The 24,509-nt window shown below is 40.6% G+C and overlaps 2 protein-coding genes across 9 annotated transcripts in view; both read right to left on the reverse strand.

The window, feature by feature from the left end:
• Positions 1–16,224, reverse strand: part of NDC1 (NDC1 transmembrane nucleoporin) — a 54,788-nt gene extending 38,564 nt beyond the window's left edge. The window contains exons 1-6 of one of the 2 annotated variants that reach the window (XM_037161828.2): positions 15,882–16,224; positions 14,277–14,397; positions 10,946–11,047; positions 8,860–9,034; positions 6,932–7,067; positions 333–441 (exon numbers count right to left, since the gene is read on the reverse strand). In XM_037161828.2, coding sequence (XP_037017723.2) covers positions 333–441; positions 6,932–7,067; positions 8,860–9,034; positions 10,946–11,047; positions 14,277–14,397; positions 15,882–15,938 — 700 coding nt within the window. In that variant the 5' untranslated portion in view covers positions 15,939–16,224. Of the gene's footprint in view, positions 1–332; positions 442–6,931; positions 7,068–8,859; positions 9,035–10,945; positions 11,048–14,276; positions 14,398–15,332; positions 15,546–15,881 lie in introns of those variants that run through there. The other variant, XM_053655518.1, reaches the window with a different exon arrangement.
• A 6,116-nt stretch (positions 16,225–22,340) lies between these two features.
• YIPF1 (Yip1 domain family member 1) overlaps positions 22,341–24,509 on the reverse strand; it is a 31,811-nt gene continuing 29,642 nt past the window's right edge. For all 7 annotated transcript variants that reach the window (XR_008389696.1, XR_005084750.2, XM_053655393.1 and 4 more), the window contains one exon: positions 22,341–22,846. Coding sequence is in view for 1 of the 7 variants with exons in the window: in XM_053655393.1 (XP_053511368.1) it covers positions 22,808–22,846 (39 nt within the window). In the remaining 6 variants the exon portion in view is untranslated. The remainder of the gene's footprint in view (positions 22,847–24,509) is intronic.

Raw genomic sequence — 24,509 nt, forward strand, 5'->3', positions numbered from 1 at the left:
TCATACAAATGGAACCATATACTATGTCTTTCTGTGACTGACTTATTTCACGTACTATGACGTCCGCAAGACTCAGCCATGTTGTAGCATGTGACAGGATTTCCTCCTTTTTTTAAAGCTGACTAATATTCCACTGTATGTATATTCTACATTTTCTTTAACACTATTTTCCCTTAATTAAATATTCTTTGACAATCTAAATAATGATCAGTTAGGCTAGTTACATATATACAAATGTAGGAAATATACAAAAACAATAAAAAATGACTTTGCAACTGACATTTTCTGAGCTATACGCTAATACATATACTATAAAAAGCATAAATTCTTACCAAGAAAATAATACACAATGCAGAAATTTCTAATCAGGAACAGTGACTCCATACAACTGTGTTTAACTAGTAAGAGCAAAGATCTCCTAAAGCGCAAGAACTTGTATTGCTGTGGAAAAAGAAAAACAGAATCCAGTAATATACCCAAACAGAGGTTCTACTCCATTCTAAAGCAAGCACGTAACTGTAAGAGTTCACACAAAAACTACAATCATTGCATAAAAAATAAAGGTCATTTTATTGTAGAATCAAGTATCAATCATTTCTGATGTTAAATGGATAATATAACATCTCATTGATATAGATCAGAAGTGAGAAAATTAATAACAAACTATACTAAGGACTGTGGAGATGAAGTATGAAAATCATAATACTAATAATAGCATCTAACATTCTTTGCGTGTTTAACACGTACCAGGTACTATTCTAAGCACTTTACATACATTAATCCATTTAAACTTCACAAGAATTCTATGAAGGAGGTTCTATCATTACCCGCAATTTACAGATGAGAAAATCAAGGAGGCAGAGAAAGGTTAAATAACTTAACAAATACTATCACAGAGAAAAAGGAAAATCTGAAATTTCTAATCCAGGTAGGCTGGCTTGAGAGCCTGTAATCTTCAAGATAATATATACTGCCTACTCATTAAATTTTTTCACGTTATTTTCAGAAAAAAACAGCAGGCAGTGAAGATGACACTAGCCTAGGAGTCAGGGGGCCTGAGTTCCAGTGCTCTCCTCTTTATGTGTAACACCAAGCAGGTCATGTCTCCTCTACTTATCTTCACGGTAAGAAGGCTGAACCAGCGACGTGGTTCCTTAGTGGATATCTTCCAATTCTATCAATCTAAGTCAGTGATTTTCAGCACATGTGCCACAAGAAGTTTTAAAACATGCAATACCTGACTAGTCAGGGGCACTGGCCTCTTTTCCCTTACTTAGACTGCCCCCCCCCAAAAAAAAATCACAACAGCCAACACAAAAACAGCTGGCTAATGTGAATGAATCAAAATTATACTTTTGGTCAGGTTGGCAAAAAATATATTTTGGGGTATGCCATAGAGTTTTAGTAACTCTGTGTGCCACGAGACGTGTGCCATGAGATGATGAAAAAGGCTGAAAATCACTGATGTAAAAGAATCAAATAAGAAAAATACAAAACTTTTCCTGAAAAAAAAACTATATTTATTAAACACAAGTTGTTTGACCTTCCCCCATCCCTGTCCCTAAAACGCCAATGAAAAAAAATTTTTTAATTATTAGAAAAAAATCTAAGGAAACCTAATGAACAACAGATAATCTTCCCAAATTCTGATCTTTTGTACTTATGATATTCCTATATGTATAAAAGAATATATATACTATACATGAATACATAATATGTAAAAGAATACATATATTATTTTGTGTTTATTATATAATATTAGGGCCAATCCTTCTTTAAGGAATTTCAGAAGCTAAAGAACAGTAAAATTTATAGCACTCAGTTGGAAGCTGTACCTTCATACTGTGTCTCCAGATTCCTACAGTATTGTACTAAAAGCAGCCCATACGTGTACTTGGTCACTCACCATACAACCTCAAGTACACTGACTTATTCAAACATTTTCCAAGTACAAGATGTGTAACTGCACTATTCTGTGCAGTACCTGGGTGTTAGCACCTTCTCCCTTTGACCCCCCCCAATAAAACCAGCACAGTTTCCATACTGTTCTGCACTACTGCACCCTTTGCTTTAACCATTACTCAGGGGGCACAGAAAGGACAGGGAAGCAAGTAGACATTTCAGTAGATATGCTCCTAAAATGAAGCATTTTTCAATTCCCTACTGGGTTTCTTACGTGGTTTGGTTATGAACTACCTTTTACCAAATATTTAGTAGGTGCCAGGCTCTCTCAGTCTAATCTTATTTAATACTTTCAAACAGTCTCACTGGCTTAGAGCTTGCCAAACCCCATCTTGATGTATATCCATTTCTTTGTCGTCTATTTCCTGCTCATGTTCCCCTTTTCCCTATTACTAGTAAATTTTTTTTAAGTTACAATTTTTTTAAGATTTTATTTATTTTTAGAGAGAGGAAGGGAGGGAGAAAGAGAGAAATATCAATGCGGTTGCCTTTCACATGACCTCCACTGGGGACCTGGCCTGCAACCCAGGCATGTGCCCTGACTGGGAATCGAACCAGCGACCCTTTGGTTTGCAGTTCGTGCTCAATCCACTGAGCTACACCAGCCAGGCCTATTATTAAGAATTGCATAAGGGCAATGCAACTGCTTTTAGTAGTGTAGGCGAATTTAAAGAAAAAAAATCAAATGGGCTAGTTCGAACTGGTTAAAATTAATTTATATTTTACATTAAAAAGTAGTTACTACTTCCGCCAAGATGGAGGCATAGGTGGATGTGCCGTGCCTTCTCACACAACCAAGATTAGAGAAAACTAAATATTAGCAACAGAAAACACAGCCAGAACACGGAAAATTGAACTTTTCGGAAGTCCGTTAACAACAAATTCTTCAGCCTGACCGGTAAGGGGCGAAACCAGCGGCTGGCGGAGCAGGGTTGCACAGGAGGACTCAGCCAGACACACTCAGGCCCGCGGAATCCAGGCGCAGGGTCAGACCTAGTGAGGGACCCAGTGAGCGACCAGGCGAGCGACCACGGGGGAGACAGCCGGGCCCGGGGCTGCGTGTTGACTGAGTTCGCGCATTTGTATGCGGGTGGACAGGCAAGGGAGTGGGCAGTTGGACCGGGCCAGCAGGTCCCCACGGCAAGCGGCAGTGGAGGGCGCTGCCATTTCCCGGCTCTGACCCCACCTCCACATACAGCGTCATAACCCAGCGACTCTGAGTGGCCCGGCCCAGGTGAACCACCTAAGGCACTGCTCCTCAGCACCCAGCTGTGAGAAGCGGCAGAGGGGGTCGCCATTTCCTGCTCTGGCCACGCCCCCACATACAGCGTCACAACCCAGCGACCTGGGAATCCAAGGCGCCGCTTCTCACACTTAAAGGGCCCAAACAGACCAAGAATGGCGCAGGAGGATCTCAGAGCCCCAGAGCCAATAGATCTAAGCGATGAAGAAATAGCAAAACTCACAGACGCACAGTTTAAAACATTGGTGATCAGGATCCTCACAGAACTGGTTGATTATAGCCACAAATTAGACAAATATATGAAGGCGAAACTAATTGAAATGAATGGAATTGCACAGGACACCAATAGCAATGAAAAGGAAACTGGGACTCAAATCAATGGAGTGGACCAGAAGAAAGCAAATAATGGCCAAACAGAAAAGAGTGAAGAAGCAAGAATTCAAAGAAATGAGGAGAGTCTTAGGAACCTCCAGGACATCTTTAAACGCTCCAACAGCCGAATTATAGGGGTACCAGAAGGGGGAAAGGCACAGCCACCAGTGGAAAACTTATTTGAACAAATAATAAAGGAGAATTTCCCCAATCTGGCAAAGGAAATAGACTTCCAGGAAATCCAGGAAGCTCAGAGAGTACCAAAGAAGTTGGACCCAAGGAGGAACACACCAAGGCACATCATAATTACATTAGCCAAGATTAAAATGAAGGAGAGAATCCTAGAAGCAGCAAGAGCTAAGGGGACAGTCACCTACAAAGGAGTTCCCATCAGACTGTCAGCGGATTTCTCAAAAGAGACCTTCCAGGCAAGAAGGGGCTGGAAAGAAGTATTCCAAGTCATGAAATCTAAAGACCTACAACCAAGATTGCTCTATCCAGCAAAACTTTCATTTAAAATGGAAGGACAGATAAAGTGCTTCTCAGATAAGATCAAATTCAAGGAGTTCATCATCACCAAGCCCTTATTATATGAAATGTTAAAGGGACTTATCTAAGAAAAAGAAGTTAAAGAAACATGAACAGTGAAAGGACAACAAACTCACAGTTATTAACAACCACACCTAAAACGAGAGCAAACTAAAAGGACAGCTAGATTAGGAGTGGAAACATAGAAATGAAGATCTCAAGGAGGGTTAGCAACAGGGGAGTGGGAGGAGGAGAAGGGGGGAGAAGGTACAGAAAATAAGTAGCATAGACAGTAGATAGAAAATAGATGGGGGGACAAGAATAGCATGGGAAATATAGAATCTAAAGGACTTGAGACACATGGTCATAAACTAAAGGGGGGGTAATGGTGAGGATGAGGGGTAGGGTGAAGGGGAATAAAGGGGGAATAGAACAACTGTAACAGCATAATCAATAAAAAAATTTTAAAAAAAGTAGTTACTGAATAATATGCACAATATAAAACAATTTACAGAAACTTCACCCCACAAAATACATAATATTACAAATACATATATACACATAAATGTACAGCCAGGGGTCAGGAAGAATATATACTAAACCAGTATCTCTGAGGCAAGGATGGAGACTGGTCACAGAGTAGGCAAGAACCTTTCACTTTATCTATAGTATCTGAATAGTTTTAAATAAAAATGACACCACTATACTCTTGAGAAGCTAGCTGACAGGGAACACCAAAAATAAGGATAATAGTAATAGGATAATAGTAATAGTAATAAGGATAATAAATTTTAAGGTCTAACTTTCTCTGGTCAGCTTAACTATTAAAAATGAATAAAGAAATGACTATAACAATCACATCACTTTACAGAGTTTCAGTAAAATGGGCTTGATTTCTCACATCAAGCCTGCAAGTTTCTGAAAATCAACCCTCCCTGAGTTATCTACTTAAAACGCCTAAGGGACAGCCATGCACTGTGTGACATGCCCTTAGGACTAATGAAAGAATGCGAAGCTATGGTATCCTCCTTCTCCCTTTGTTTTCTGAAGAAGCCAAATTACCCAACTAGGCAAACAAAGACACTTACAAACTTGATGGATCCAAACTTTATGGTCCCAAGCACAAAAGCCATCACTTCAACTACTCTTACCAAAATCTTGCCTCTTGTACTCCACTGCACCCACCCACTGAAACCCCTCCAGCACCAACCAACCATCACCTCTCAGGGAGCAGCACCCACTGGGCAGACTAAAAGTTACACCCATGGTTACAAGAGACACCCCCAGATTTTGGCCAAATACTGAATGGCCAAATGTTAAGAATCAACATTCTGCCAAAGTGAAACCTGAAGCCAAAAAAATTACAGAAAACTTTAGCAGTCAAATTTTACAAACGTGACATTACATGGTAGTAACAATTTATTAGAACTGTCAATTACTGGACTGCTCCCGTATTCACACCACTGCTCATCCGTGATGTTAAATAAATGGCCACTTCCAACTGAGGCCCAAAGAGGAGCAACAGATTTTGGACTATCTTGTCTCTAACATTTTCTTTTCTCCATTCTCTGTATTCTTAATTATGTATGGATCAAAGATAATTTACCATGGATATTTCTACACAGAATTTTGAAGTCTTTCTCCTCATGCCACTTTGAGGTGGCAAAGCTGACACTCTACTTTTTTATTTTTAAATATAGTTTAATGATTATGCTATTACAGTTGTCCCATTTTCCCCCTTCACTCCCCTCCACCCTGCACACCCTCTCCCACCCACATTCCCCCACTTTAGTTCATGTCCATGCTGACACTCTACTTTTAATTCATCCTCACGAGCTGTGAAGAGTCGCCAAACAGGACTTTTTATCTATAAGCTCTCAGACTGCAGGGAGCTAAAAGCCAGACGCTTTTCTGTGCGCCCCACCTCCTCGATGTATGCTGTATGTTCATCAGATTGTCCTAGTGAATGCCTAGGCGCAGGCATGTTAAAAGGTTAGTTACACCAAGAGGACCCTCATCCACCACACTCATACTTCATGTTCTCAAGACATATAATTTGTTTACATATCCTTCTCCTCTCAACAAACTGGGTTCTAATGGGAAGATGATGGTTCTAATATGTTTGCTCCAAACCCTAGCCCTCAGCCAGCCAGAGTGGGAATGAAGCAAAACACAGCACAGTCAGGAAACTAGGAATGGGCTGGGGAGGGCCTTGATGCCACAGTGAGAAATCACAAGCGATCTCCTTCTCCCCTCCCTCCCAGAGGTGGTGGTTCTGCATTGGAGATAGCGCCTGCCCAATTAGTAGACTTTAAAAAACCTAACTGAAAGGTAGTTTAAATTGTCCCACTTGAACTGACAGAAACTATTTTATTTATACACATCATGCTTTGTTCTGAACAGAATTTGAGACAGTAACTGACATATTCTATACTTACTTGCACATCCTCAAGCTCATGAAGTTCTTAGGTTCAAAAAGCTGGCAGCTGCACAGAGGTACTTTGCATGAGTGACATCCTCATCCTCCCCCAGCCCTGCTAGGTCACAGCAATTGCCACTACCTAGCAGGGAGGGAAAGAGTGGAGCAAAGCGGTATTCTAAGAGTGGCAGCGGGAAAGGTGGCTACAGCTCTCAAACACATGCTAAACTCTCATGAAAACAAACCTCTCTTTTCCAAATGGCATTTTTAGGATCTAAGTTTCTAGCCCTAAGTTTCACTGGTCAAATCTTGAATTAATCAGATGAAGCCAGTCATATACACATACACCAAGGCAATTTTAACTATGCCAAATTCTGATATAAGGTAGTGGTCAAACGATAGCTTACCTGTATGATGGGAAATGGAAGATAGTCCATGTTGTTAATAAAATAAAGGAGGCTATAACTATAGCCCATAAATGCTCCAGCCAGTAGGAAAAAAAGATGATATTCGTTTAAGCAGGTTTGTGCAGGGCCATCTAAGCTGAAAAGAAAAAGTTAGGTTATTAATTCAGCAGTCAAGGACACATATCTCAGTTTTAGGATCACTATTTAATACAAAGATTTAACTTAATTATTTAAAAAATGCCCCAAATTCTAGCAAAATTATTTGTCTTAGGTTAGTACGGACAAAAGATTAACAAAACCCTTTTCCCTGACACATGAGATTTTGATCTTTAGTTAACGCTTTTGCCCTGTCTTCTGGAAATCTGGTATGGTTGAGAATGTCCCTTCGATAGTAACCAATGCTACTTACAAACTGGTAAACTGCACCTGCCCTGAGAGAAACTATAAGCTATACATTGCACACCTGACAGAGGTGCCACAACTCGAGCTTCTCTCTGTGTTACCTCTTATAGCTGGGCAGTCCCTCAGGGGATCCTCTTCACTAAAGAAAATGTATCACCGTTAGGGGAGAAAAAAACTGCCTTATACGATAGTAGCTAGGGCACAAAAAGAAATCAAATATTCAGTAGTACTCTTGAACATTGTTTTAAAGTCAGTGGAGAATAGGGAACTTAAGATTATTTCAGTAATCTTATTGGATTTTCTTTTTTTTTAAGATTTTGTTTACTGATTTTTAGAAAGAGGGAAAGGAAGGGAGAAAGAGAAACAGCAAAGTGTGGTTGCCTCTCATGCGCCCCCTACTGGGGACCTGGCCTGTAATCCAGGCAAGTGCCCTGAACGGGAATCCAACTGGCGACCCTTTGGTTGGCAGGCCAGCACTCAGTCCATTGAGGCACAGGAGCCAGGCCTCCTTTTTGATTTTTAAAGTCACAGGATGATGTGCAATTTTTACCAATGCCATCATGTGTTCAAGAACTGTATAAATTTCAATGAAAGCATTTTTACTGGAAGGGGCAGTTATAATTATTTAAATTTTTTCTTCATTCTTCCCACACTATCTTTCCTTCAAATTCCAATATAAATGCCACACCCTTGGCTCCTCAGAAAAATGAAACAGAAGACCCCTCTATCTGTCTGTGCTTTTTCCAAACCAAAGGGAAAAAGTCTTTTTCCCAGGAGGAGCTGGTTAGCAGTGATCATGAAAGAACAGCTGGCAGTGGAAGTCTTTCCAAAACGAAGGAATCTCTCCCCAAAGACGAACCAGTTAGTGATCCTGAAAAGGCAGGTAAGAGGAATGTGTCCAAGAAAAAGAGGACTTTCTCTTCCAAGGACAAGCCCGTCAACAGTGGAACTGAAAAAGCTGCTGGCAGCAAGAGCAGCAGCTCCAAGAAAAAATCCTAGCCAGTGTACCAGGAAGATGAGAACGGACATTTCCCTAGTGGGGTATTGCCCATCCCAACCCATCTTATATACCTCAATAAAAACAAATTTAGAAGAAAAAAAATGCCACCTCCTGTAAGAAGCTATGCCACTTCCCTGCTTTCTGAACTCTCCACAGGTTTTTTCTGCACATCTCACTTTCTTCCTAGTACCGCTTATTTCTCACACATTGCTCTTTCTCTATATATCCATTTGGGTGTGTGGCTTAATTCCCCTCTCGTTCTCAACTCTCAAGGAGTTTGAATAGCCTATATGTGAATCACTCTTATAAATCCAACAGCATCTAATATAGGACTGTGCATAGGACAAATGGTTCTAAAAAAATTGTTGAATTCAAAATATAAAACATCAAAAACATTTGATGTATGTAGAAAAGCCCCTTTTACAGAAGCCTAGAAAGCGAACAATTCCATAAACTAGTAAACTATACAAGTCATCTTTGGCTTAGTAACTAAACAAGATTTCTTAGGAAAAAAAATTAACGCTACCTCTCAGTACGAGTGCAGGGAACCACAAGGAAACTGTACCGGCCCTTGGCCATCACCGCAGCGCACCAAGCCACCATCATTCCCATCGCAGCGTGAACAAACGAGTGCAGAAGCTGCGGAGGATGGACGATCTTCCCTACCAGTGCCAGTCTGGAGCAGGGGACGGAAGGCACAACTGCAGAGAGAACACATCCGTGTGGCTTTACCATCTGCTGTGTGACAGCAGAGGACCTAAAGGATTCCCCCTCATCCTTGCACAAACACTTCAAAGGGCAGGAAGAAACCCAGAGTCCATGTAAAATATGGTGCAGAAAAATCCCTAGTTAAAAATTCTAAGTTAAAATAATTTGAGAAAAGATTAAATACAAGGAGATGCATACACAAAGTAAGAAAAACCAAAGAATCTAGAGCGATGAAATCTAAGGAGAACAGGAGTAACATCTTTCATTTCTTTTTAAAATTGATAGCTCAAATGGTGCCTACCCCGGCAATCTCCTAAGTGCCATAAAAAATAAATTATTTTCAAAAGACAATGCTTGCCCTCCAGCAAGTTATCTTTCTTTCAGCATTTGAAAATTAGCAATATACAGCCCATCTGTGAAAAACAAACCACAAACTAGGTTAATATTGACAACATTGAATACAAAAATAAACAATTGTATGGGAATTTCCATTACCTTCATAATAATCCAAAAAAGTTTTTTGGACAAGAGCTGGGGGCAGTGAGTGTGGATGTGAGGTGAGGGATGTTGGCCATTTAAACAGCTACAACAGGGTTTCCTAACCTATCTCCGCAGGCATTCCTCTTGTAACACACTCACGGTGGACAGGTTGGAGGGAGGTGGAAAATTAAGTGTGAAGGGAAAGGGCTTAGGTGCTTTGCACGTCAGGGAAGATGCTGCTATCCCTCACCCTCTTCACTAGAAAAACCCACAAAGGGCAGTGTGAAAGAACGCATGCTATAGGCCAAAGAGTTCTGTACATGGTTTGAACAGAAAAAAGGTCCATTAACAAGTAGTAAGATTAGGAAAACAAAGGAAAAAGATATAGTGTAAATCCAGAGTAAGATTTGAAATTTTACACCATATCTAACAAGAAACTGTGGAAGAGCTAAAAAGAGGATTGAGTTACAGTCAAAACAAGTACTGCCAGAAAAAAACTTCTTATTGTAGCTTAAGGAGAGACTCAAGGGATCTGAAGGACAAGCGGGGAGGGAAAAAAAAACGCTCTGGAATCTAGCATGTGATTCTCCCAAGGAAAACACAACATTTTTACGTCTTTTTGGAAAATCATAGAATTACAGACTTTCACATTTGAGAAAGACCTAAGAAATCACCTGGTCCCAATCTCATACCCTATAAATGCATTATTTTTTATAATATTTACATCAGCTAAATCACAACTTGAACACAAGCTGTGAACCATTAAAATATCTAAGTTTTTTTTGTGGTAAAATACACTTCAAGTTTATTGGTTTAGACCTGACTGGGCAGCTCACTTGGTTACAGCATTGTCCCAATCTTCCTAGGTTGCAGGTTCAATCCCTGGCCAGTGCACATACAAGAATCAACCAATGAATACATAAATCAGTGGAAAAACAAATCAAAGTTTCTTTTTCTTTCTCTCTCCCTCCCTCTCCCTTCTTCTAAAATCAATAAATACAAAATAAAGTTGATCATTTTAACCATTTTTAAGTGTACAGTTCTGTGGCAGAAGTACAGGTACACTGCTGTGCAAACGTCACACAGCACTCTCCCAGTTTCCCAACTGAAACCCTGTCCCAGCTAAACAGCCATTCCCCAGACCCACCTCCTCGAAGCCCCAGGCAACCACGAGTCTGCGTTCTGTCTCCATGCATTTGGCTACTCCGGGTACCTCATAAATAAAATCATGTTTTGTCCCAGACAGAGAAACTAGCACTCAAATTTTAAGATAAGATACTCGAAGTATATGATTCTGTACGCATTTATAAAACTGACATAAAACACAGCCTCTAATACACACACTCATATACAACACACATTGAGTCTGCCCTTACTAAAACAAATTCAGTTATTTTTAAGATAATTAACTTTTGAAAACTTACCTTTATAAAACTCCACATTGAAAATACTTATTATTATTATTACCATTGACAGCAGCAGGAGGTAAAAGATTACACGGGAACTATATAGATCACTGAAAGAATCTAGAACACAAGAGAGGAGTTAGTGAGAACCATTCAGTCACGTAGTCATCCTCAGTATCCTGCAAGAGAAAAGGGGTTTGAATCACAAATATAATTTTAACTTTACAAGTTGTCTTTTCTTTAACAGTATCCTTATAACCTGGCTGGCATGGCTCAGTGGACTAAGTGCCAGCCTGCAAACCGAAGTGTCCCCAGTTTGATTCCCAGTCAGGGCACATGCCGGGGTTGCTGGCCAGGTCCCCGGTAGGGGCGCATGAAAGGCAAGCACACGCTGATGTTTCTCTCCCTCTCTCTGATGTTTCTTTCTCCCTCCCTTCCCCTCTCCCTAAAGATAAGTAAATAAAATATATATATTTTAAAAAGAGCGTCCTCGTACACTGCTGACAGGTCCTATAGGACATCCACTCAAGAACTACAATGAGACTTATTTGGACCAAGCTCTGGGTCCTTCAAATTATATTAGAATTTCTTTCAGATGATTCAGATGTTAACATCAGACAAAATACTACATATGCAAACATATTTCATCACGTGAAACAGAAAGGTACCATATTTAGTAACATACCAACAAAGTAAATATCAATAAATATTTTTCAGATATCTTCTTTAAAAATATGATTAGCCCCTATAGCTAAAAAAAAAAAAAGTATCATTTCTGGAGCTAGAATAAACCATCTAAATTAGCTGAATTAAAAAACAAAAAAAATCAGGACATCCCTGTTAAATACCAATGCACTGACATTTTATTGGTTGTTCAACAATCAATCACCCATTTCAAAACTATAACAAACTTTAAAATAAGTATTTGTTATGCCTAAAAACATGATCAAAAGAAATAAAAAATGCAAGGACATATGCTTGCTGAATAGACTACCACTTAATAAAACCAATTATTTTTAAAATGCAAAAATAATTTTTTAAATTATTTTTAAATGCAAAATTCATTAACTAAATTAGTGAACAACATTTATTGAGCATCCACAATTAAACCCAAGCATTGTACTCTGCTAAAAAAAAGGAATTGATTCACGTGACTAGAATAAGTAAAAAAAAAAAAGAGTACGACTTCTCTGTATCTTTACAGAGAAGCAAAAGTTGAAGAGAACAAGCAGCGTTTGATAGAATAAAGGCGTAAATCAAATCCAACTTATGAGACTGAAGAGAAACTGTTATTAGGATTAAAGAACACTTGGCCCATGAAATGGTTAAGTTTTTATCTTGAGTGCCAATTCTGAACAACTGAGAATGGCTCTAGATTTCAATACTGAACACTCTGGGGGTATTGTGACTAGACAGCCAAGATCAAAAGAGCATAAGTAATGCAGATTCAGGCAAAGCAGTTACCAAAACACTTGCCATCCCTACACTGGTTCTGTAACAGTGGGCATTAACAGTGGAGAACTGTAAGCCACCCTACCCTTTTTTGACACTGTGTCCGTAAATGCTGACTCTAGTATGTAGCTTGCAGAAAAACAGCATGTTTGTGTAAGAATCTAGAAACTAACTTCAAAAGACAGACCCCAACCTCCAGGCTTCCCAGCTCCAGATTTGCTGACCTTCAACCATGGAAGCTGGATGACGTGACACCAGGATGATGCCCACCAGACCATCACTTTCTCACGGGAATGGACTGTGCTCATCTGCACAGGGAGAACTTTGCAGCCCCCTCCCCCTTGATCTCTTTGTTCCGTATCTGTTTCCCTCCCCCCTATAAAGACCTCGGTCTCCACTGAGAGGTGGAGATGCACTTAGAGCTGCAAGTCCCCCATCTTCCCAGAAAGACAGGCTTTGAGAAATGAGTCCCCCATTTTCCCAGGGAGATGGGCTTTGTGAAATGAGTCTCGCATCTTCCAGGTTGCCAGCACCTGAAATAAAACCACTTTCCTTTTACATCAGCACCTGCCTCTTAAACTCTTTTAAGTATTGGCTTTTGAAGCGGCAGACAGCTGGACTGCATTTGGTTATAATTTATGGCTTAATTTCATCTGACCTGTGGGATCCATCCAAGAAGTGATTAATATGTCTCAACAAAAATGTAACATGGCTTTAATTCTTTAGCAGAAATTATCTCCAAAGGCCACAAAATAAAGCTTCAAATTCCTTGAAAATTGGCATTTTCTTCTGAAAAATTAAGAACACACTTCCCACTTTCCAAAGCAAAAAAAAAAGTATTGTTATTGTTGTTGAGAGGATATAAAAAGTATTAGGAGAGTATTTGTTTCTTAGCCTTAGGCAAGACTTTAAAGACTTCAAAACCTAGTCTGGCAACATTTCTCTTTCTATTTTTTTTTTAATTCTAATGTGGCACAGTGGGAAGACATGGGCTTTGAAGTCAGAGACCAATGTTCAAATCCTAGTTCAGTTACTTATCAGCTGTGTGTCTCCAAAGACTTTAACCTCAGGTTCCTCATTTATAAAGTAGGGGGGTTAATACCTCTTTATTACACAGAGTTGTAGGAAGAATAAGCCGTAACTTACTTAAGGTGGTTAGCACAGTGCCTACCACACAGTTGACAGTAATAACTGAAAACTTCTCATCAATTCTCACATTTAAGTCTAAGTTCTTTAGTTTTTAACTTTCGTCCTTTTCTCCTCATCTTTCTCTTATTAGCTATAATATAGAAATGAAGTATTCATAATTTTACACAGGTTTTTAAAGATGTATCATATTTTTATCAACAATTTTTAAATAGGTAAAAGGAAGAGTTCTCCTTAAAAAGACAATTTCAACCCTGGCTGGTGTGACTCAGTGGATTGAGTCCCAGCCTGTGAACCAAAGGGTTGCCCCGTTTGATGCCCAGTTGGGGCACATGCCTAGGTTGCAGACCAGGTTCCCAGTGGGGGGTATGCAAGAGGCAACCACACATTGATGTTTCTCTCCCTCTCTCTGTCCCTCCTTTCCCCTCCCCCTAAAAATAAATAAATCTTTAAAAAAAAGACAATCTCAATAAAGCTATCAAAGAGACAAACAAAACTTAAGTTTTCATTTATGTGCTCTTCTCATGATTTTTTTTGTTCGTGTGATAATAAAGTGTCTGATAGGTTTACTTATTATTATATAATGAAAATGTGGTTTAAGTTAGGAAGGGAATGCCTTAAGATTACCTCAAAGCGGATGTTTTCCTAGTCAACATAAGCAATAACTGAAAGTATATTTGAAATATAATGCAATTTTTACGTTGAGAAGTAGATACTGCAAATTTGTTTTCCCAAACTGAACATCACTTACCAGACAGCCACTGTATAGGATGAAATAAATCAATGCTGCTTAAGACTATAAATACTGTGGTACAGATGGGTAGAAGCAGTACTGACCAAACAATACTTGCAACTATCCTCCAGCCCAAAACCTGTAACAAACAAAATCAACAAAATCACTCACTCATGAAGTCAGTTAAACTATTTCAGTTATGCAAATCCTACCTTTTGATACAGGATGTTAATTACTAATATTTACACCCAGGTCACAGTCCATGCAGGTATATATAAACCTCAATGGTTATTACTATTACTACTTTAATTTACATACCACTACAGAATCTTGTAATATCAGTGAACTGATGGTTGTATTAGTCGAGTCAGGTGCCACATTAAAAGTCCAGAGTGGGGAAAAAGGAAGTATCTTTTAAGTTTTACAACTGCATTTTTACAGCAACTTATGCTTTCTGTAGGCTTAAATTGGCAGATTCATCAAAACCTAAAAAGCTGTATGCATTTTATAAGAACCATCTGTATACTGTACTGTTTACAATGATGAGATACACACTCCTTTTTGGGCAACTGACACATGGTTTTCATGCCTGTTATCACCAGTGCCTACCATATTAGAGGCACAAGATTTACTGCTAAGTGAACACTGAAAGGTTTTAAGCATGAAAGTGACCATCGAATTTATCTCTTGGAAGGTAAAACACCCTTGTGCATGTAATGTGGCTATGATGAAGAGAGATTCGAGGGGACAAGACCCGGACAAGAGGAAGTCCACCGCAATTGCCCAAACCAAAGATTAGTGTCTGAAGGTAGCCAATGGCAATGAAAAAGGAAAAAAGGAGGAATAATTGCAGCCACACTTGTGAAACACAATCTACGCGACATCGGTGACTTATAATATGGGTAGTACAGGCTATGTAAGACTTGAGTCCAAAGTCTGTAGCTTGGGATACAAGGAAGAGGACTACTATACCGTTGTGGTAATCCAAAGGGATATTACCCCTATTTCTCTTTGCCCTGCACAGAATGGATGCAGAACTGATGATTCAACTTCAACAAGAAAGTATCTCCTCACCTCAGTCCGTCCCAGAGTGCACACATTCCCTCCAACTTAACAAGGAATATCTGTCATCCTTACTTAGTTCCTAACCCTAGCCTCTGCTAAGGCTTCGCATTCACATTCTTTCCAACTCTTCGCGCTTCTAATCCCAAGGGATAAACAAGTTATTTAGGTACACCTATTAGGTACACGACCCCTGCATAGGTTCTTCCTCCATTCCCTGCCCCAATTCCCATCCAGGTCAGCCCCCCACTCTAACTAGCTTCCACTCTGAATTCCCCTTTCACCCCGTAACAAGTTTGCACTCAAGACATCACGGCACGCACACACCTTGTACCCAACTTTCCCTAGCACACTCTTCCCATCATGTAATCAGCTTCCACTCACAACGTCCCCCTACGACCTCTCAATGAGCCTCCCGGCAAGAGGTCCCTTCCCCACGCGCTCCCCACTACACTCGAACGGCTCCTCCCCCCGCCCGGCACGCACGCGCGGTCAGCGCCCGTCAGTCCAGCCGAACCCCAGCAGCGGCCAAACACACACCACAATGAACGCAGCACTCACGCGCCACACGATGTCCCGCGACCCGCCGGCGCAGGGCTGAGTCGAAACCGTGGCCATGGTGATGGCGGCCCCTACTCCGAAGAGGGCAGGACACAGCAAGCCCGCCCGCCACTGCTGTTCAAAGGAAGGAAGGCCCCGGGAGGACCCCGTAGGGGCTGCCTCGAACGCCGCCTGAGCGAAGCCCGGCCCAAGCCCCAATCCAGTCCTTCGAGGTTTCGTCTGGACAGGCCCAGCAGGCCAGGATTGCCCCGGAGACACATGTCCAAAAGCGGCCCGGGACTCCAGAATTCGCTCTCTGGTATCGAAAAGGTCTCTCCGAAGCAGGGTCCATCGAGGTGCCAGAAATTGGGGGCGGCGCCACTGCATGCTGGGAACTGTAGGCTCGAAGGCCCGAGGGGGAGCAAGGATGAGCGTTGCATTCTGGGACTCAGAGGTCGTTGCTCGGCAGGTTGGGAGCGGAAGTCTTCCCGAAGGTGCCTTATGGCCTGCTGGGATTCGTAGTCTTTTATAAGGCCTATACTAGCCAGTGTTAGTATAGGAATTCTACAGTTAGAAAGATCTGCCAAAATGATTTGCCCTCCTTTCTCCGGATTTTGCTTTAATGACCTCCTGAAAGTGAAATCAAAGCATATTGTGGCCCTCTCCACAAAAGTGCTCACTAATTTTACGGAAATGGAAAATTCTCTTTCCCTTAAGGTGCATTTAGTTTTGTAAAATCTAGTTTCTAGTTCCATCCAGCTCTGCCACTTGCTAAGGAGAATAATTGATCCTCTGTGAGCCTCTATTTAATTTATAAAATAAGGATAAAAATAAAGATGCCATCCAGTGATGTTGTAAAGATGTAATAATGCTATATAAATATTATCATTAATTTCCTGCCAGTGATGAAAACAGCTTTTTACCAGCCCAAGTCCCACTTAATGAAGTCTTTTATTGTATTTGGCCTCAGTGAGATACCTGGAGCCATAGTGCCTACACCTTTTAATGCCCAATTACATACCACAGTCAACATTCAGTACTCTAAGACAGGTATAGATTCAGTGATTTACTCTGAAGAAACTCAGTGGAGCAAGACAAATTGAGATCACACATACTGCTCTGGAACATTTGTTAATAATGGTTTCCTGAGTTGTTTTAAGATTGCATCATATTAACTTTCAAAGAGTTAATATCACTCATGTCTGAAGCACTGCAGGACAAACTCGGAATACAAAGATAGATCAAGTGCAGTGACTGGTGTGACTCAGTGGGTTGGGGCATCTCTCTGCAGAGTGAAAGGCCACCAGTGCGATTCTCATCAGGGCACATGCTTGGGTTGTGGGTCAGGTCCCTGGCTGGGATGTTTTTCTCCTTCTTTCTCCCTCCCTTCCCCTCTCTCTTAAAAATAAGTAAATAAAGTCCTTAAAAAAAAAAAAAGATAGGCAAAGAAGATCTAACATATAAATAATGGGAATCCCTGAAAAATCTAGACTCATTTTAAACCACCACTCTCTCAACATCGTACAGAGCTATGGGAATTATTTTTTCTTCTCAAATTATTTTAATATTGTTAATGAGTCATCATTTTCCTAAAGTTTTCATTTCAAAACCTTCACTTATTCTATAGTTCTGGGTATCTTACAGCCTGGAAAATATTGGGGAGGGGTGGCAAATAACTCTTCTTTCTCCTCATCTGTAACCTGTGTAGTGTCAAATTCAGTCCTTCCAAGAGAGAAGGCTGCTAACTCTTGATAAATATGATTAGCCATTTCCAAAGGCAAATAAGACATTTATTTTGAAAGAACACCTGGACAGATCCAGAGTCTCTTGTGCAACAGAATTTTGATGAGTCAAACAGAAATAAATTCAAAACACATGGATATTTTCTGGGGTAGGGGGCAGGAGAACACATATTTCCCAGGATAAACCTAGGTCGTTGTTGTTGTTGTTATTATTTTACCAAACTCTAAACACCTTGGGGAAGAATTTGAAAGGGTCGGCAATTTGAAAATAAGGCTCAAACCCTTCCTTCCTTTAAAGCCTCCTCTCTGGAGCCAGACTTTCCTTTAGTGAGCTGTTGGGTGGGGCTGCCCTTTGCGGCTTGTTTCTTGGGGATCAGATTTCAAAGGAAAGAGAGGAGAGTAAGAGAATATCCACATAGTAGAAGCAAAGTATGAAACCCTGGCTTCAGGAATGGCTTTTTCTCCCTATTAAATTGGCCTAGGTTATTTATAAAGCCCAACTTAACTTTCCGCCTATGATAGTAAAATGAAGCCTGTGGACAAAGTTGAGTGTACTAGGTGCCTCATCTCCAAGTATATGAGGAAGAGGCAGGATCAAAGGTTTTTCACATGAATACTTAAGTGCCTGGAAAACGTTAGGCAAAGATTTTAGAGAGTCAGACACATGAAGATTTGAATACCAGCTTCCTGTTTAATAGCAAGTTAGTGTAAGTAACTCAACCTCTTAGTGCACTAAACTGCACAAAGAGGAACAATAGTGTGCACTGTTTTGTCTTTTTATCCACGTGTCTAAGTTGAGCCCCATTACCCACCTTTCAAGGGTGATAGTCATTCATACTGCTCACCAAGTATTTCCAGCTCTCTCCTTTCGTGACACATAATGGGATGGCATTTCATAGCCCTCTTTAAAGTTAAGCATGACCATGTCACTGTGTCTGCCAACAAATTGCCAGCCTAAGTGTCCTATAGTTGAGAGATTTAATTGCCATTGTAAGACCCTTCAGAGGTCTCTTCTGTTTCTCTGGCACAGTGACCAATATTTGAGATGGTGTTCGTTCCACTGACCAGAGGGACCTGAGTGACTGGAATGAACAGTTCCCCTGCCAACCTGTAATGGACTTGTAACATGAGCAAGAAATAAAACATTTTTAACTACTGATGTTTTGAAGTAGTTTGTTATTGCAGAATAACCTAACCGATCCTGTAGGACACAAGTAGTAAATCAACAAATGCAGCCACATGAAGAGGGCTTAAAAAGCCCTTGAAAACCTTTGTTTATGTTGCTACTTTATTAATTCAGCCCACCAGCAGTTACTCAGCAATGACTATGGGCCAGGTGCAGTGCTGAGCCCTGTGGGGGTGTACATCGGAGCAGAGTCCCTGCTGTCAGGATCTTCCCTCTGGTATACAAGCCCCACCTTTAGACACTCACTCTCCTAAACCACACTCTCAACTAATGCATCTGGTAGAACTGGTTATCAGTCGTTACCTTATAAGTTGTTCTTGGGGAAAGGATTGTACAGGCAAAAGAAGCTAAAACTGGCTTGTTAACAAACCCCTCACCTCCTCACCAACATGACTTGCTTTTACTCCTTCTTGCCTCTGCTTAAACTGGACTCTCTGTATCTTCAAGGGCCATGTCTTCCAGGAAGCCTTTCTAGTCCAATCTCTCCTTCCTATAATCCCACAATTTAGTGCAGAGGCATCAAACTCATTTTCACCAGGGGCCACATCAGCCTCATGGTTTGCCTTCAAAGGGCTGAATGTAACTGTAGGACTGTATAAATGTAACTACTTCTTAACTAGGGGCATGGAGCTCGGTGCTGCCGCTGGGTTGAAACAAGGTGCTGGCCAGATAAAATAAGGTAGAGGGCCTGATTCAGCCCTGTTTTGCCACCTGTGATTTGGTGGATATGCCTTGCCTTGCATAGCACAGTACTGAAAGAGCAAAGTTTGAAGCCAATCATGTATTCAAGCCCCGGCTTTGCCTTCCCTCCCTGGCTCAGAAGGCTAGAGATCTTGCTTTGGTTGAACATGTATATCTTTTTTTTTAACTTATTATATCTTGGACACTAGAAATCATATCATATACATTTAATTCTCACACTTGCCCTTCAAGTGAAGCAAGAATTCACACCCATATCTATTAGAATGTTTCAACTTTTTAATATAGTTTTTAGTGTGATCGATTTGCTTGCTCTTTTTTTATATATTTAAAAATGTTTGTATTTTTTCTAATTATTTCCTTTATGTAACACATTTAATCCCCTCTGTTTGGGGAGGGCAGTTATTGTAGATCATTTTTCTTGTGAACAACATGGCACTTACCTAACACCTTCCTCCTTCCCCAGTATGTGATTTGAAGCAATATTCTTTTACCAAATAACTAAAAGGCAATCAGCAAGCTTATTCTGCCTTGTAAATGTTCCCCCCTTCTTCCATTTTTGTTAGCTATGCTATGTTTTTGGTTTACATGCACAAAACCAGTACTGTTATCAAAATCTAAAAGCAATCTGACTTTCCCTTATGTGAATTTGTCTTTTAGCCTGGATACTCCAAATGCTTTTTCTTTAAACTCCACTAATTGTACGCCCTGGCAGATGTGGCCCAGCTGGTTGAATTTCCAATCAGGGCAAATACTAAGGTTGCAGGTTCAGCCTCAGGTCTGGGCGTGTACAATTCTGTTTGAGCGCGGATGGGAGGCAACCAATTGATGCTTCTCTCTTGCATTGATGTTTCGCTCTCTCCCTTCCTCTAAAAAGCAATAAAAAACATGTCCTCGGGTGAGGATTAAAATTTTTTAAGATCCACTAATTTTACTAGAAGGTGTCCATGTTGACCTTCTGGGTTGGGATCTCCAGGTATAAGGTATGCTCTTTCTGTATGAAGTCAAAGTCTTTTTCATTCTTTTTCAGGAAAAGTTTATTATAGCTTTTTTATATTTATTTATTTTTCTTCCAGGACATGCATAATACACTTTTAGAACTTTTAAAATTATCTTCTATATTTGTCACTTTTTCTTTGATTTCTCTTTCTTCATTCTGGAATTAAAATTTTTTCCCACTTTCCAGTTTTTACTCCCTTAAGGCATTATCTACTGTGCAACAGCTGTTACTCTGATATTCCTTCTAGTTCAGTCTTTTGTGAAGTAAATTTTCCCTCTTCTTTCCTCTTCCTTACTGTTTTATTACCTAACTTCTGCTTTCTAATTCTGATGTGCTTTTCTATCTTGTACTATTTTTTTTAACTTGCATTAGCTCATCCTGAAATATTGTTAGAGTTTTTATCTGGTTTTGTGGACATGTGTTTCTGGAGTACTTTCATTCATTAGGGATGTTATTCTGCTCCTTGTTCTCATTTTTTTGGAATAACTTTGTTATGAGATTTGTTTGCAATCCTTTCAGTTGCTTGTTTTTACATGAAATTGGTTTTTCTGCACTTTAAGTGTGAGGAGTGAGTCGGGAGAGCTTTGCTAAATTCAAGGCTCTTTATAGAGCTTATGCAGGGTGCCTGACCTTTTGGTGTCTCTGGACCACGCTGGAAGAAGAGTTGTCCTGGGCCACACATTAAATACAATGAGACACGTAATCACAAAAATATCTCATAATGTTTTAAGTAAATTTATGATTTTGTGTTGGGCTGCATTCATTGTCATCCTGGGCTGCAGGCAGCCCATGGGCAGCAGGTTGGACACCCCTGCAACAGCTTCCTTTCTTGCATTTTCAAGAAGTCCTCAGAAACATGGCTTCAGATGCTCTGAGACCTCCTGGCTCTGTTCCCCACCCCCGCTCTCATCTGGACTTCCATCTCCTTTGCTCAGGATATCCCTGCCCTACCCTATTTGCATTCCATTCCTGATTTTTCTCCTCTGGTGTCCTGGACTCTTTGTTTGGTATAAGAGGTAACAAGACCTGGACCACCCCAGCTTCTTCAGATCTTACTTTGTAGCCCTCGCACTCATCAGCTGCAAACTGGGTTGTACAAAACTCCCCCAACCCCAGGACCCGCTGCTGTTCTCCTATTGGTCCTCTGAACTTTCTGGGGAGTTCTTGCTGGCTATCTTGAGGTTCTCTTATTTTTAGATTTCTCAGACACCCTGTTGCTTCCCTCTTCTTCTTTCCACAAAATTGCTGATACCACATAAGTCTTGCAACTGATGGTGGTTTCCGCCTACATGAATTCTGGGGTTTGTGGCGATATCTTGCCACCCAGTTCTGTTGTAGATGATGTCCCTAGGTTTACCAAGGTGACCTTAATCTCATGATCACCTGAATTCATGTGCATCTTTCTTTATCTGCCTGGTTGGTCTTTAAGTACAAATGTGCCTTTGTAGCCTATTCAGAAATACATAGGGAACTCCTGAACTGAAGACAACAAACAGGGAATTGGCCATCCTGACCTGGCAGAAGCTCAGCCTCCCAGATGGTGTGCATTCTGAATACAAAGTATTAAAAAATATCTCTGGGGTGTCACTGGTTTCTCCCCTGAATGCACTCTAGCCAGGAAGGCATGCCACCTTGCAGAGCAAGGGCCCTAAGAGAAATGTCTAAAATTATCGTCAAAACAGGCTCTAAACGAGCATGTTCTTTAAACCAACTGTTTCACACTCACAGGAGGAAAAATCAGGTGTGCCATGGAGCCCCCACACCAAAGCAGCCAGCGCATTTCATCAAATTCTCAGCAGCCTCCGGCACGCTGACGACAAAAATCAGGGAACAACTTGAGGTCAAAGGCATGAAGTGCAGACACAGCTGTTGGGTGAGGTATTTATTTTGCAACCATTAGGTTCAGTCACCCAATGCCAGGTCACCAAAGACAAGTTTTCAGGTGCCTAATAAATCACAACCGAAGTTCATGCTGTTTGGCCACTTTAGGGTGGCAAGCATTCGGGGAGAGGAGGAAATCTGTACACAGTTCAGAGAAAAGACATGGGAAGTTGGGATGGATCCACTTCAGGAATGAAGGACGTACTGAGGGTGAAGCACATCACGAGGCTGGAGAGGTGAAGGCGCCTGAGCCCGCCCAGCCCACGCCCTCACATTTCACTCCAAATCAGTGCGCGGTCACAACAACCGTGGACGGTCAAGACAGAAGAGCTGAAAGACACATGTGCTGAACAACGTTTAATTTCTGTTTGGTAAACGGGCAATCAGGCTTCAGTGTGGCACCAGACAGACTGGATTGTAGGGGGTTCGTGCCATTCTGTCAGTTTTCCTGTTGCCTTTGGTGTCGGAAAGAACCAGACTGCAAAAAAAAAAAAAAAAGAAAAGGAAGAAAGTGAACTGAAAAACAAAAGAGTAACTTTCAAGATAAAGGCTCCCTCATAGAGAAAGGGACTAAATTGTAAAGAAGCATATCACTTATGTTTAAAGATGCAACTTCAACAGCAAAGCAGTCTGCCGCCACCAGGCAGCTTTTCTGATATAAACTATGTCACTGGTAGCCAGGTGGTAGAGGAAAGGAAGTTCCAGAGATGAAGCATTCCAGTTCATAAACAAAAGGAAAAGTAGATTTGAAATATCACCATTGTGGAGCTTTTAATACATTAGTGGATCTAGGCATTGCTTATTAACAGCCACTAATATGAAAAAAAATGAAAGGTAATTAGGCACTATGAGTTTATGGACAGAAGAATTTGACAGCACTTACCAAGCAGTTTTGCCCCCTGCCGAAAAAACCCCTGAATCTGATAAACTCTTTTTTTAAAATATTTATTATTTTTACTCCAGTTACACAATGTGGTCTATGATAAAGTACACATCATTTTTTACCTTCTTTTTACTTACTTATTTATTTATAGTTTTTTTTGGATCAACTCTCTAGACACAACCACCAATTTGCAGGAAAAAAAGACAACAGGGCAACAGTGTTAAATGACATTGTGGAGATATAATCAGCAAACTGCAGATAGTAAGAAACTATAAGATAGACAATTCTTCAACAAATAAATGGCAAAGGGAGAGAGGGAGACAGAATAGCATCCTGTACTGAAGACATTTATGCCCTAGCCCGTGTGGCTCAGTAGACTGAGTGTTGTCCCACAAAGCAAGAAACTGCCGGTTCGATTCCCAGTCAGGGCACATGTCTTTCAGTCTCAGTCGGGGTACTTATGAGAGGCAACTGATCAATGTTTCTCTCTCGCATTGATGGCTCTCTCCCTCTCTTCCTCCCTCCCTTTCTCTCTCTCTAAAAATGAACTTTTAAAAAAGGATTTAAGAGATACATCAACCAACTTCAATATGAAATTCAAACACTTAAGTATTGGGCTAGCCAAAAAGTCTATTCAGTTTTTTCCATAAAATAAAAGACACATTTTCATTTTCACAAATAACTTTACTGATTTGGATATTTTGAGTATGTCGGCCATCTCCTATTGGCTTCTAGTGGGTAGAGGCCAGGGGTGCTGCTAAACATCTTCCACTGCATCAGACAGCCCCACAGCAAAGAATTATTTGGCCAAAATGTCAATAGTACCAAGAAATTTTGCAAACCACTTCTGACACATTCCATCAGTCACAGCACCCTCTCCATACACTGCACAAATATTTTTTTGCGTTTCAGTTGGGTTTTTACCTTTCTGGAAATAATAAAGCATAATACACTGAAAATGTTGTGCATTTTCTTCCATCTTCAATATTATAATGGCTGCACAAAAAACAACCAGTTTTGATAAGTTTGTTTTTAAATGCATGCTGATACGGCAGCTGTCACAATGCACTCTGACACAATTGTTTGGAATGAGGTTGAGGACAACTAAGCGCTATCAGAGGAGCCATTGTACAGAAAAGACATAATGGACTATTTGGCCAACCCAATATACTTGATATTAAGGAGTTACAATTTTTCTTAGATGTGACTATAGTATTATGGTAGTGTTTTAAAGAGTGTATTTTACAGATGCAGAATT

Source organism: Artibeus jamaicensis, unplaced genomic scaffold (assembly GCF_021234435.1).
Source record: "Artibeus jamaicensis isolate MK-2021 breed Jamaican fruit bat unplaced genomic scaffold, CSHL_Jam_final scaffold_1019, whole genome shotgun sequence".
Lineage (NCBI taxonomy): Eukaryota > Metazoa > Chordata > Mammalia > Chiroptera > Phyllostomidae > Artibeus > Artibeus jamaicensis.